At 40.5% G+C, this 12,514-nt stretch overlaps 1 protein-coding gene across 1 annotated transcript in view; it reads right to left on the bottom strand.

The window, feature by feature from the left end:
• Positions 1 to 12,514, bottom strand: part of Sos1 (SOS Ras/Rac guanine nucleotide exchange factor 1) — a 92,634-nt gene that overhangs the window by 47,347 nt on the left and 32,773 nt on the right. The window contains exons 3-8 of the mRNA XM_028855215.2: positions 12,269 to 12,400; positions 10,517 to 10,681; positions 8,855 to 9,064; positions 5,987 to 6,130; positions 2,471 to 2,581; positions 2,292 to 2,390 (exon numbers count right to left, since the gene is read on the bottom strand). Of these exons, the coding sequence (XP_028711048.1) occupies positions 2,292 to 2,390; positions 2,471 to 2,581; positions 5,987 to 6,130; positions 8,855 to 9,064; positions 10,517 to 10,681; positions 12,269 to 12,400 (861 nt within the window). The remainder of the gene's footprint in view (positions 1 to 2,291; positions 2,391 to 2,470; positions 2,582 to 5,986; positions 6,131 to 8,854; positions 9,065 to 10,516; positions 10,682 to 12,268; positions 12,401 to 12,514) is intronic.

Raw genomic sequence — 12,514 nt, 5'->3', positions numbered from 1 at the left:
ACAAACAAACAAACAAAAACCCATGGGTGGAGACAGGCGGACCTCTAAAAATGGCTGGACAGCACTACTCGCTGGATTGGCATATTCTAGGTTCAATAATAGACATTGTCAGACACCTCCAAACACGGTGGTGGCTGAAGAAGACACCCAATGATGACTTCTGTCACACACACAAATAGGTACCACCTACTCACACGATATACAATAATACACCTTGAAAATTCTGCTCAGTGAAAATAAGCTGAACAGCACACCAACAAATCCAAACTGAAGTACAAGCGAGGCTGGCAAGAGGCTTGACGGGGAGTCATTTGAAGTTGCATCCCCAGGCCCCACGTGGTGGAAGGAGGGAACCAACTCTGCAAGTTGTCCCCTGGCCTCACACACACTGCGCACATGTGTGTGCGTTTACGCATGTATACACACGCAAAATAAATAAATAAGAATACAAGCAGTGCATTCATGCTGAAAGAGTCAGAGTGGAACAAAAGACAAGTCTGTGGGCCAGTCAGTTTCCTCCCTTCTGTGGACTGCCCGCATACTGTCCACTTTGCAATGGCATGTAAGTCAGAATATGATTCAGGGCTACACGTCTAAATCAGTAGAAAAATGTTAAATCCTAAAGTCCTAAAGGATATTCTTAAAATTCCATTACCACAGCTATAATTTTTGGAAATCTTAGTTATCTGTATAATGAAAATCATCCTTCTACCCCCCAAGACAGCAGGGTCTCACAGTGTAGCCCAGTTTGGCCTAGAATTCTCTATAGAGCCTTGCCTGGCCTCAAATTCACAGTAACCCACTTGCCTCAGTCTCTCAAATGCAGGCACTGGAGGTTTGATTTACTATACCGATTCTTTTAAATAGCATTCTTTAAAAAAAAAGTCCTTTCTTTGTGTGTGTGTGTGTGTGTGTGTGTGTGTGTGTGTGTGTGTGTACACACTTGCGTGTGTGGAGCTAGGTCAGAGGACAGCTTGCAGAAGTCAGGTCTCTCCTTCCGCCATGTGGGTCCCAGGAGTCAACTCAAGTCATTAGGCTTGGTGGCAAGCCCAATCTCACTGGCCTTTCTGAGTGTTTTGAGATAAAGTTGAACTCTGCTACCCACAGCTGCCTGAATTCACAACAGCCTCAAGTGCTGGACTTACAGGTAAGAGCAACTATAACCAACTAACTCTTTTCATTAAAAAGCTACTTTGAATTATGTGTGTGTGTTTGCGTGCCTGTGAGTATACGCTATGTGTATGCATGTACCCAGAGAGGCCAGCGAAGGCACTGGCTCTCCCTGAAGCTGTAGTTACAGGTGGCTTGTTAGCTGCCCAGTGTGGGTGCTAGAAACTAAAGCCAGGTCCTCTAGAAGAGACAAATGCTAAGGTACCTCTCTGTCCCTTAAGTCTGTGCTCGCATGCATGCCTGTGTGGACATGTGCACATGCGTGCCTGTGTGGATATGTGTGCCTGTGTGGACGTGTGCACATGCGTGCCTGTGTGGATATGTATGCCTGTGTGGACGTGTGCACATGCGTGCCTGTGTGGACGTGTGCACATGCACAGGCACTCATGTAAATGGAGGTCAGGGACCACTTGGTGGCCCTGGTTCTCTCTTCCCACCTTTCTGGGAGCTCCTGGGATTGAACTCAACTTGCCAGGCTGTGTGGCAAGTGCCAGCCACGGTTTCATCTTGCTAGCCCTTCATTTTTCTTATTAAGCTGCTCAGATTTTATAGCCTTTCAAAATCTTATCAAAGCCTCTTGCTTTTATTTATAAAGTAATAAACTTTACAGTTTTATGTGGCTACTTAATCCTTTAGAATTGCACTAGTTCTTAATATTGTAACTATGATCAATTGGAGAATTTTTGCTAGTGTACAAACTCACTGCTTCTAAAATAACAACAGTGAGTTTAACAGATATAACTGCAAAGCGAATTGTGAAAATCCACTGAACTAAGCCCTACGTTAGCCTTATTTTCATATGGGTCTCTGATGAGAGTCCTGCAACTACTGAGGTCCTCAAATGGAGACCTGGATGCAGACACACATGATTGTTTTCAAAGAATCACCCATCTAAGCAAAACGGCCACGTGATTAAAAATAAAATGACAGCTGCTTTACAGTTCAGCAGCAAAGTCAGAAAAAACGTGCAATTCTTCTGCAGATTTACTAAAAATTGCTTCTCAGCTGGACAAAGAAAATGAATATACACTAGTGTATGTGGATGCTCAGATAATAATAAATGAAGTGGCAAAAAAAAAAAAAGACCCGGGTGCTTCGTAAACGCCGTGAGGACTTCTTACCTTCAGAAGTTCAAAGTAGTGCAGGCAGTGGTACACGGGGGCCAGCAGCAGCCGCGGCAGGACATACTGGACAGCCTCCTTGAAGCCTTCGCCTATGGACTGCAAGAGAAGTGATTTCACTTTGTTTCAAAGAGCTTCCTTTTCTGACACTGTGAAATCTGATTTGATAATCACTCTACCTGCAGATAAAGTGCTGCCCCAGGCTTTGACAGCTGACTCAGGAAACGGTCGTGGAATCCAGGCCGTAAAATATCCCGAGCATATGATTCATACGGGTCAAATGCTAGTTCCTTAAAAAATCAGGACAGTAAAAAGGATAATCAGAAATAATCTTTCTCCAAGGTAAAATATGACTCACCACCCAAAATATAAAAGATTAAATTAGGAACATAGCTACACAAACATTTCTTTTAAAGATTCCAAATGAAAATTGAATGGTTAGCATAATTTTAATAGAATAAATCTAATATTCTCAAGTAAAAGAATACATTAGTTCTTTCTTCTAAGTAACAGGATCAGTGTACACTAAGATACTTCTCTGTCTGTCAAGGTTTCCAGGAGAACTCAAAAGTGGTCCTAAGAGAGGGCAGACCTGGTTCTAGAACACAGCATGACTTCACATGAACAACAAACAATAGATGTGTCTGACTAAGTAAGACATGGATATTTAGAATACTGATGCCAGGTATTATTGCTCAGATTTAAAGGTGGTGGGCTGGAGAAACGGCTCGGCAGCTAAGACCACCTGTGGCTCTTGCAGAGGACCAGGCACCCTCACAGCGGCTCACAACCACCCATTACTCCAGTTCCAGGAGATCCGGTGCCTTCTCCTGGCTTCTGGGGGCCCCAGGGACACATACACACATACATGTCGGCAAAATACATAAAATCAATAAATCTAAAAAAAACTTTTTGGTGTTGGATGTTTACTTTCCTTTTTTTGTAAATCAGAAGTAACAGTTTTTATCATTTAAAATTCTGTTGCTATTTTCATAAAACTAACAATCCAAACTGGGAAAAAAATGTCATCAGTATTAACATGACCAGTCATCAATAAGTGAAGGTCTCCTAGCTAGGTCTAAAAGAGCACTGATGAGTGCTGAGGAAACAGTAGGTATAATGATTTTAGCAAGAGGAACGGGACGATCCCCATCTTCAATCCAGTGCTTTAGGAGGGACAGAGACAGCTCCGTGTGTAAAGATGCCTGTCAGCAAGCCTGGTGACCTTAGTTCAGTCCCTGGGACCCACAGTGTGGAGGGCACAACCAACTTACACAGACTGTCCTCTGACCTCTACTACACGTGAAACACAGAGCTTCAGATCCTAACAGGTGTTCGTTTCTACAAAAGCTAAGTCCACAAGACACAAGTGGAAGGATACAGTAGGCAAGAAAGAATAAGACAAGTGGTTTTTATGCATTAATTAATTACCCTTAGTGTTGTTTTTCAACTACTTCTTAAGACTTAACAGAACACCAGGTCTGAGAACACTTCAGACTGGAGCTCTGGTCACCGTGAGGTGCGATGGAGCAGGTAACGCGTCAAGAAGCCCTTGTGCTTCCTGACATCTTCGTTCAACTCCTCATTTTTTAATTATGAATTTGCTGTCTCTACTGATTAATGCCAAGACTCTGCAATTCCATTCTGTTCCACTGTGTGTCTACACTGGTAGCAACACTATACTCTGATATTACTATTTAATAAATCTTAATTGTGATGGAGCGAGTCTCCTCAGTCTGCTGCTCCTCTAAATTGGTCTTGTCTCTTTTCTTCTGGCATGGGGGTGGGTGAGAGATTCGAGACAGGATCTCCCTGTGTAGCCAGCACAGACTACCCTAGAACTTACAGCACAACCCAGGTTCATTCTCAGACATTAAAGATCAACTTGCTGTACACTAGCTACTAACATGAATGTAATAGTGACTCTTTTCCATCCACAAACACAGCACACTATATATTCCTGTCTACTCATACATCCGGGATGAACCTAAATATGTCACGACCTTTAGTTCGGCTTTTATAATAATAAGTTATTATTATCATTATCATTGTGTACATGTATGCATGTACAGGTGTGTGCAGATCAGAGGACTCTAGGGGTCAGTTCTCTTTGTACCACAGTTCTAGGGACTGAGCTCTAGGACTGAAACTTACCCAGACCAAGCTCAGGCTGTGAAGCCTGCAGCATGTTTTATAGGCAGAGTTGTTCTCTTTCTTCTGAGATCTTCTAACACATGGCGGCGGCTTTGCCTTTGATGCTCTACGTCCAACGGGTGGGACAGCACGGAAGTGATATCTATCGTTCCTAAGCCACCACAGGGAACCTACCTAGTTTTTAGTACAGTTTTCTGTATTTGCTAAATATTGACTACAAATAAGGACAACCCTTTTTTGTTATTGTTGTTGTTTTTTGAGACAGGGTTTCTCTGTATAGCCCTCCCTGGCTGTCCAGGAACTCACTCTGTAGACCAGGCTGGCCTTGAACTCAGAGATTGGCCTGCTTCTGCCTCCCAGGTGCTTCCACCACTGCCGGGCAGACAATGCTCTTATTCTGTTCCTCTTCTGTCATTTTGTACTAGGCAGGTCTCTAGCATTCTTTTCCAGTTTCTGAATTTTCCTGGAGGTTCCTACCCACCTCATTGTTTTTGTCTGTCTCTTTTCTGAAACAGAATTCTGAGTTGGTTAGTTTTCTGTCAGCTTGACCCAAGACTGAGTCATATAAGAAGAGGGAACCTCAAGTGAGAAAAATACCCACAACCGATTGGCCTGGACTGATGATTGATGTGGAAGGGCTGGGTCCACTGTGGGTGGTGCCATCCCTGTCATATGGTCCTGGGTTCTATAAAAGCAAGTTGAGCAGGCCAGTAAGCAGCTGCTCTCTGGAGTCTTCTAGTGCCTGCCTCCACTTCCCCTGATGATACACTGTAACCTGTAAGCCAAACAAACCTTTTTCTCAAGTAGCTTTTGGTCATGGTGTTTTATCACAGCAATAGGAAACAAACTAAGACGTCTCATACAGCGTTAGCCTGGCACCCAACCTGCTGTAGCTGAGAATGACATGGACCTTCCAATACTCCTGCATCCACCTCCCATTGCTGAGACTAAAGGGTTGCAAGGTGCGCACCACCATACCCAGTTGATATGGCCCTGAGGACTGAAGAGGTCTCCGTGTGTGCTAGGGAGACCTTACCAAAGCTACATCCCCAGCTCCTCTCCCTCCTGTCTCTCTCACAAGCTCAGTACTGTTGTTGTTTACTATGTAAGGAAAATAGCCAAATATTGAAGGGAGGTTATGTTAATTTTCACGAAAAATCTTGAGTCCTGTTGTTGTTATTATCCTTATTTACAAATGTAAAGAGAGAAGGAAAATGTTAGGAGCTTGCCTGGGGCCACACAAGCAGTAACTAGCAGTGCCCAAGCAGGAAACCATGAGTAGTGAGACAGACCCTCAGCCAAGCTTTGAGCACAGTGAGACATGGGGATCGGCTGCAGTGTTACTCATGTGTGAACCTGGGAAAGACAACTTTTCCTGTGTTTGATAACAATCAATGTTGACAATGACTCTATGAGAAAGGAGCAATAATGCAAAAATAAGTAAGTGACCTGTGACCTGAGCTGGAATTGGAATTATGAGCCCATGTTAATGTAAATGTGGACTTAGAAACAGACTTCTTTTGCTCTATCGTATTACTTACCTCTGCTAAGTCTTCAAAACAGCTTCCTACTAACGGGTGGGGACTGCCTTCGTCTGTCATTTCTACTGTATCTTCTATATAGCCCAGTAACTTCACACTAAGTTCATGTATATCTACTATACGACTAAATATGTTTTCTACATCCTGTGGAGAAAAGGGGAAGAAATACTCAGTCATGTTGTATAATAAGATATCTTTTTAGTAAATAAAATCATTTTATAATCAAAGTTTAATATATTGAGGAATTTTAATGACTGACAATAAAAAACACTTCAAAATTCCTTTTTTCATGATATACAATTAAGAAATGCATGCCTCTGTTAATCCTTTTATTTTAGAACATCTTCATATTCTACAAGTCCTCAACACAGTTTACCAGAGAACAGCAGGGTCTTATTGTCTGTGTCTGCATTAAATCTGTTGTGATATTTTGGTTGAAGTACATGAAGAAAACTATACTTTATCCAGACACAGAATTTTATCCAGACATGTAATGGAAAAAATGAAAGAATATTTTAATAATCTACTCAACAAAACTGTGATACTCTTTTTGTCTTCTGTGTAATTTTTCTATTAAGAGTTGATTAACATATCAGGGATAACTGGTATTCTCAGAGTGAGGATGCTGAGGGTAACGTGGATGGGACCTCAAGACATTGTCTAAGGCAAGAAGGTATCTTATATCTTGACAATGACAGGGTTAAATTTCGGAGAAATAAATGTGCAAGATCTCACCAAAAAGAATATTTTAAGTATGTATAAAATTCCTATGTGTGGACCATTTAAGTACACTATAAAATGTACTTACAGAATGTACACTCAGTGGTTTCAGAATACTAAGTCGTCACCACAAAAGACAAACTCCTTACCAAGAAGAGCCCCGCTGTTTTATTTACAGTCTCTGCAAGCACAGCTCTCCTTTCTGCCTGTGCTCAGCTGCCTGCTCTAGACATTCCATGTAAGCAGACCGGTCATTTCATACAGGTTGGTTGTAATGTATATGATTTTATACTGTTCTGTTAACATCTATTGATTACTATCTTACAGTGATTTTTATTTCTGTCAAATTAATTTTGAGAAATGGTTTGTATGCGGTAAGAGACGCCTACTTTAAATGTATTTTTTGCTGAGATTGTATGTGGCTATTCCTCTTTGTGATCTCATCATTGTCACTGTCCACATTTTTTTGTCTTAAAAAGTTTCCTCATGGGGCTAGAGATGGCTCAGCAGTTAAGAGCACTGGCTGCTCTTTCAGAGGGTTCGATTCCCAGAACCCACAGGGCAGCTCATAATCATCTACAACCCCAGTCCCAGGAGATCTAATGCCCTCTTCTGGCCATCACAGAAAAACAATCACATATAAAATAAAACCAAAACATATTTTTAAACAGTTCTCTTATGTCTTATCTGCATTAAATCCCACCATCCTCATTGCCAGAAAATGAGTGTTCTCTTTCCTGTTACAAGACAGTTATCTTTTCCAGAACATTTGGTAAGTGGAAATCTGTCTTGTGTGTCCAGCTTCTCTGCCTGTCCTCGAGATTCAGCTACTCGGGTGTATGTACAAGTACTTCATTCTTTACTCTAAGTGAGTAGCTGTCCACTCTATGGCGAAATCACAATCTCCCCATGTCTTCACTTTTGATACGCACTGAGTTATTTACAGTTTTGAGCTATTACAAATAAAGCTGCTATTCTGTATGGACTTGTTTTTGGGTCTTCTAAGCAAAAAACTAATAGAATTGTCAGAAAATGTAGCAGTGGGTTACAGAAAGCCAATTCTAAAACATTACCAATTTATATCTCACAAGTAACATGGAAATTTTACAAACCCATAATCAGTCACTCCACATTCTTCTCAGTATCTGATACCTTTTCTAAGTCTTTTTAATAAGTGTGTGGAAATATCTCACTATGCTTTGATTTGTATTTCTCTGATAATTAATGATACTGAACACCATTCAGCAAGTTTTAGTTGTTGATTTTGTCTAAGATATCCTTGTCTCTCCTTTACTCTTTTTTTAAAAGTAAATTTAATGAAACAATTTAAATGCCATGCATTTCCTACATTTACACTAACTCAATAAACAGTGCTTAGCATATTTATAAACTTATAGCATCTAATTCTTTATTTAATTTTTGTAGTAGTGGAACTGAACCCAGAGCCTAAACACACATTAGACAAGAGCTTGGCCACTGGGCTGTCCCCTCAGCTCCTGCTCCTTTACTGACAGTCACTCACTGCTGTAACTGGAGCTCCAGAACCCTCCTGTGGAGGGAGCACTGTTCCCATCAGTCACCAGGCTCTGTGGCCACGGTTTAGAAATCACTGAACATTTCTCGGTTAGTGAGATTAGTGTGGATAGCATCAAAACAGTCTCTCATCCAAATTCCAGTTCCTTCATGTTCCCAATAATACCACTGCACTGTTACAGTTCTATTACGATGCTCATCACACTTGAATGCACTTTACGTTTACAGCTTTGCCCTCACTAATTAGAGGACTGTTTCTTACTCATCTAAATATGGTGTCCAACAATACAGCTGCTGTTGATAAGTATCAGTTAAATGACTCCAATGAGTCAATTGAATCAAAAGTATCTTCCACCTAAACAAGAGGCTTTCTTCCTTGAAATAAATGGATTATTATGTGATTTCTTTTCACTTACATAATTAGTCTATTTTAGATTTCATCTTTCAATTTCTGATGTTTTAGACTCTTGAAACTGCTGTAGCACTTTATTGTGATCATCAATTTAAGTCCCACAACTTTAAAAAAACTGTCAAATTAGAAGTCATGAATTATGTAAGTTCAAATTTGAAGTGAAACTTAACAACACATGCAAAAACAGCATAAAATATACTTACATAAGATGAAAACAATTTGGAATTAGAGACAAAGGGTTCTCGAAAAACTTTTATAATTAGATTTAATTCTCTTATATACTGTCGAATTTCTGCCATGAATGCTTTTACCAAATCATAGTAAGTTTGTTCTCCTGAGGTGGAAGGCTCTTCATCAGTTAAAGATAAGATATTTATGTCTTCTACATCTTGATGAAACATATCCATTAATACCTATGTAGTCAGAGATATAAAACAAAAGTGTAAAATAATAATCTAGTCTAATTTGAAGGTAAATGCCCTAGAAATTCTTTCTTTCATGAAGAGGGCATACACATACCAAAATGTGTGTGTGTGGAAATCAGAGGACAAACTGTCCCTAAGAATCTTTGAATTGGGCTGGAGAGAAGAGATGGCTCAGTGGTTAAGAACAGTTGGTGCTCTTCCAGAGGACCTGGGCTCCATTCCCAGCTCCCATGGTGGCTCACAATCTTTAACTCCAGTGCCAGGGGATCTGATGCCCTCTTCTGGCCTCCATGGAGACCAGGCATGAGCATGATGACAGACATTCACTCAGGTAAAGCACCCACATACGTTAAAGAAGTTCACAGTCATTGCTGTTGTAACTCATCCTTCCCGTTCCTGTGGACTTCTGAAGTGTAACTACAATATACTTCACCTTAGGCTACAATGTAAGTCACCTTTCAACAACACTGGCACCTTGTCGGGATTTTTAATGTTTTTAAACTTTAGAGGCATGGTCTCATATGACCGAAGCTAGCCACAAGCTCACTATGCAGCCACGGTTAGCATCAGTGTCTGATCCTTCTGCCTCTACATACGAGTGCTGAGATGATGAGCTTGCACACCACGTGCAGTTCATTCAGTACTGGAATCAAACCCAGGGCCTTACACATTCTAGGCAAGCACTCTTCAAATTAAACTACCTCTCAGCCCCTTTTAACATGTTTTTCTGTATCTCATTTCTGGGAGAGTAAATAATAAATACACATCAATATTTTACTTATATGGTTCATAACAGTGGCAAGCAAGAGGGCTGGAGAGATGGCTCAGTGGTTAAGAAGAACACAGACTTCACTTTCAGTTCCCAGCTGCCATGTCAGGCATTTCTGAACTGCCTGTGGCTTCAGGTCCAGGGGATCTGACGCCGTCTGGCTCCTCAAGGCCCTGCACGTGCACTGTATACATCACCTCATGTAAGCATGCATGTGTGCGTGCGTGCATGCGTGCATGCACATACACACACATATTTAAAACCAAGTAGCAAACATTTTATATTCCAGTTTCAAATTTGTAATCATAAAAACCAAGTACTTATCCATTTAAAATATCAAAACACTTGTAATTCTACAGACCAGGTCATTCATTTCACTCTAGATCATTCTAGAAGAACAAACACTAAAACATAAGTGGACTCGGTAATAAGAATGTACGAGTGTGAAGTAAGTGCAATAGAGTGCCATCAGAAAATACCTTCTTTCCTGGGAAGGCACCTGGGGTGTCGACTTTCCTACCTTATCCTATACAACCTGGATGCATGCTCTTAGATCACTAGAAATACTCCCCCAACACAAAGTGCAGTACACACTCTATTCCTTCCGAAGAGCGTGCTAGCATCTAATAAACCATACATAAAGTTGAAGGATAAAGCACCGAGGCACCTACCTTATCAGCACACATTGCCACTTTAATGTCCTGTTTGGTGATTTCATAATGCCGTATATTTCTTACGTAATTCCCCACAAGCTTTAAAATATCTGCAGAAATATATTCTAATACTGCTACTATGTAAACAGAAACCTGGTGGTCAATTTTATAACCTAGAACCTCCTGAAAAACAAAAAGGAAAGCATGTTTAAGCATCATATACAGTAAACTTAACATACTGATTAAAAAATAAAAAAAATATACAACTTGGCTTAACTTTCACTGAAGCTTGTCATTACCTACATTTAACAATGTAAGTTTCACTGGTGTAGTCATTAGAAATGTAGATGCATGCCTATCTATACACACAGAGAACTGAAAAAAAGCAAGCTAAGAAAAGGAAGAGCTGACCCTGTCATGTACACGAGCAATCCATGTCACTGAGCAGGAAAGTCTTAAGACTGGAGTCAGGAGCACATGGTCTCTGTCACCAAGCAGGAATGAATGGGAAAACTACACAAAACCTTTCTTACCAAACAAGTGTCTGTAATATTGGCATTCAGGAATAGCTATTAGTCTTATATCTCAATACTTTCCCAAGAAACCTAGGCTCCCCAAGGAGCCTTATGGCACATTCTTGGCTTTCTATGAAAAAAAAAATCATGCAAGGTGCTACTGAGCATATTAAATAGTCCTATTATTAGACTTCATAGAGAGTATGTTCTTTTTGTGGGACTAAAAGTTCCTAAAGGAAGAAGAATTCTAAACGAGAGGAGAAAATAAAAGTCAGCCAGGCAGAACAATGCAGGTCTTTAATCCCAGCACTTGTGAGGCAGAGGTTGTGGTGATATATTGTGTACCCTAATAAACTTGCCTGAGGATCAGAGGACAGAGCCAGCCACTAGATTAGACATAGAGGTCAGGCAGTGGTAGCACACACCTTTAATCCCAGCACTTGAGATCTCATGCCTTTGCTTGGGAAGCACACATGCCTTTAATCCAGGAAGTAATATGGCAGGGCAGAGAAAGGTAAGTAAGGTGTGAGGAAACAGGAACATACTCTCTTTAGGCTAAGGATCTCATAGAGGTAAGAACTAGTGGCTGGCTGCTCTGCTTCTCTGGTCTTTCATCTTTCACCCCAATATCTGGTTCTGGGTTTTTTATTAAAGACCATCTAAGATTCGAAACAAGAGGCAGGAAGATCACAAATCTCAGGCTAAGGCCATCGTGGGCAATAAAGGCGCTGGGGTGGGGGTGGGGGGCAGTGATGACAGAAAAACTTTTACTAAGGTTTTAAATATTTTAATGAGGTAGTATGTGTTAATTTGTCACAGTAAGAAACAAAACTGGCACTATGAGGATTCTTGGCATTTTCTGTTAGTTCTGGGGAGATTAAAGCTATTGACTTAAATGTAGGTAGTAATCTTGGGGAAACTTGTGTTCCCCAACAACACAGACCCCGCTGTGGTCTCACTGCAGTTCCTACACAAAATGCTAACAGATTTTAAAAGCTTTACGGGAGACAAGGCCTGACTAGCAAGACAGAAACTTTATAACCTCTGGGGTAAATAAAATCCACAATACAACTTTTCCAAATGTCTTCAATTTGTTTATTACTATTGGTATGAAGTTACATTAAACCATGTTGCCCTACCTATATTTATTATCACAGTACCCCTTCCCACAACATGAATTCCTGGAAAACTTATAAGGGTTTTACTGTTCAGTTATTTTGCCATTCAAAAGCAAGACAGCAGGATTTCAGCTTACCCTTAACAAATGATGAATTCTTTCTGCTGGCAGAGATAAAGGGTTTCTCCTCTTCCTCTTTTCAATAGCTGATTGGGCATCGGCTATTGCCCACTTATCAATTGGATGAGGGAAACTTTTTTGAACACGTTCCTTAGAAAATAAGAAAATAACAACTAAATAACAAACAAATGAAAGAGTTCATCACATAATTTACACTGTAAACATAATTTTAAAAATCCTGTGGTTCAAAAAAAAAAAATCCTA

Source organism: Peromyscus leucopus, chromosome 22 (genome assembly GCF_004664715.2).
Source record: "Peromyscus leucopus breed LL Stock chromosome 22, UCI_PerLeu_2.1, whole genome shotgun sequence".
Taxonomy (NCBI): domain Eukaryota; kingdom Metazoa; phylum Chordata; class Mammalia; order Rodentia; family Cricetidae; genus Peromyscus; species Peromyscus leucopus.
This window is presented reverse-complemented; position numbering and strand designations above follow the sequence as displayed.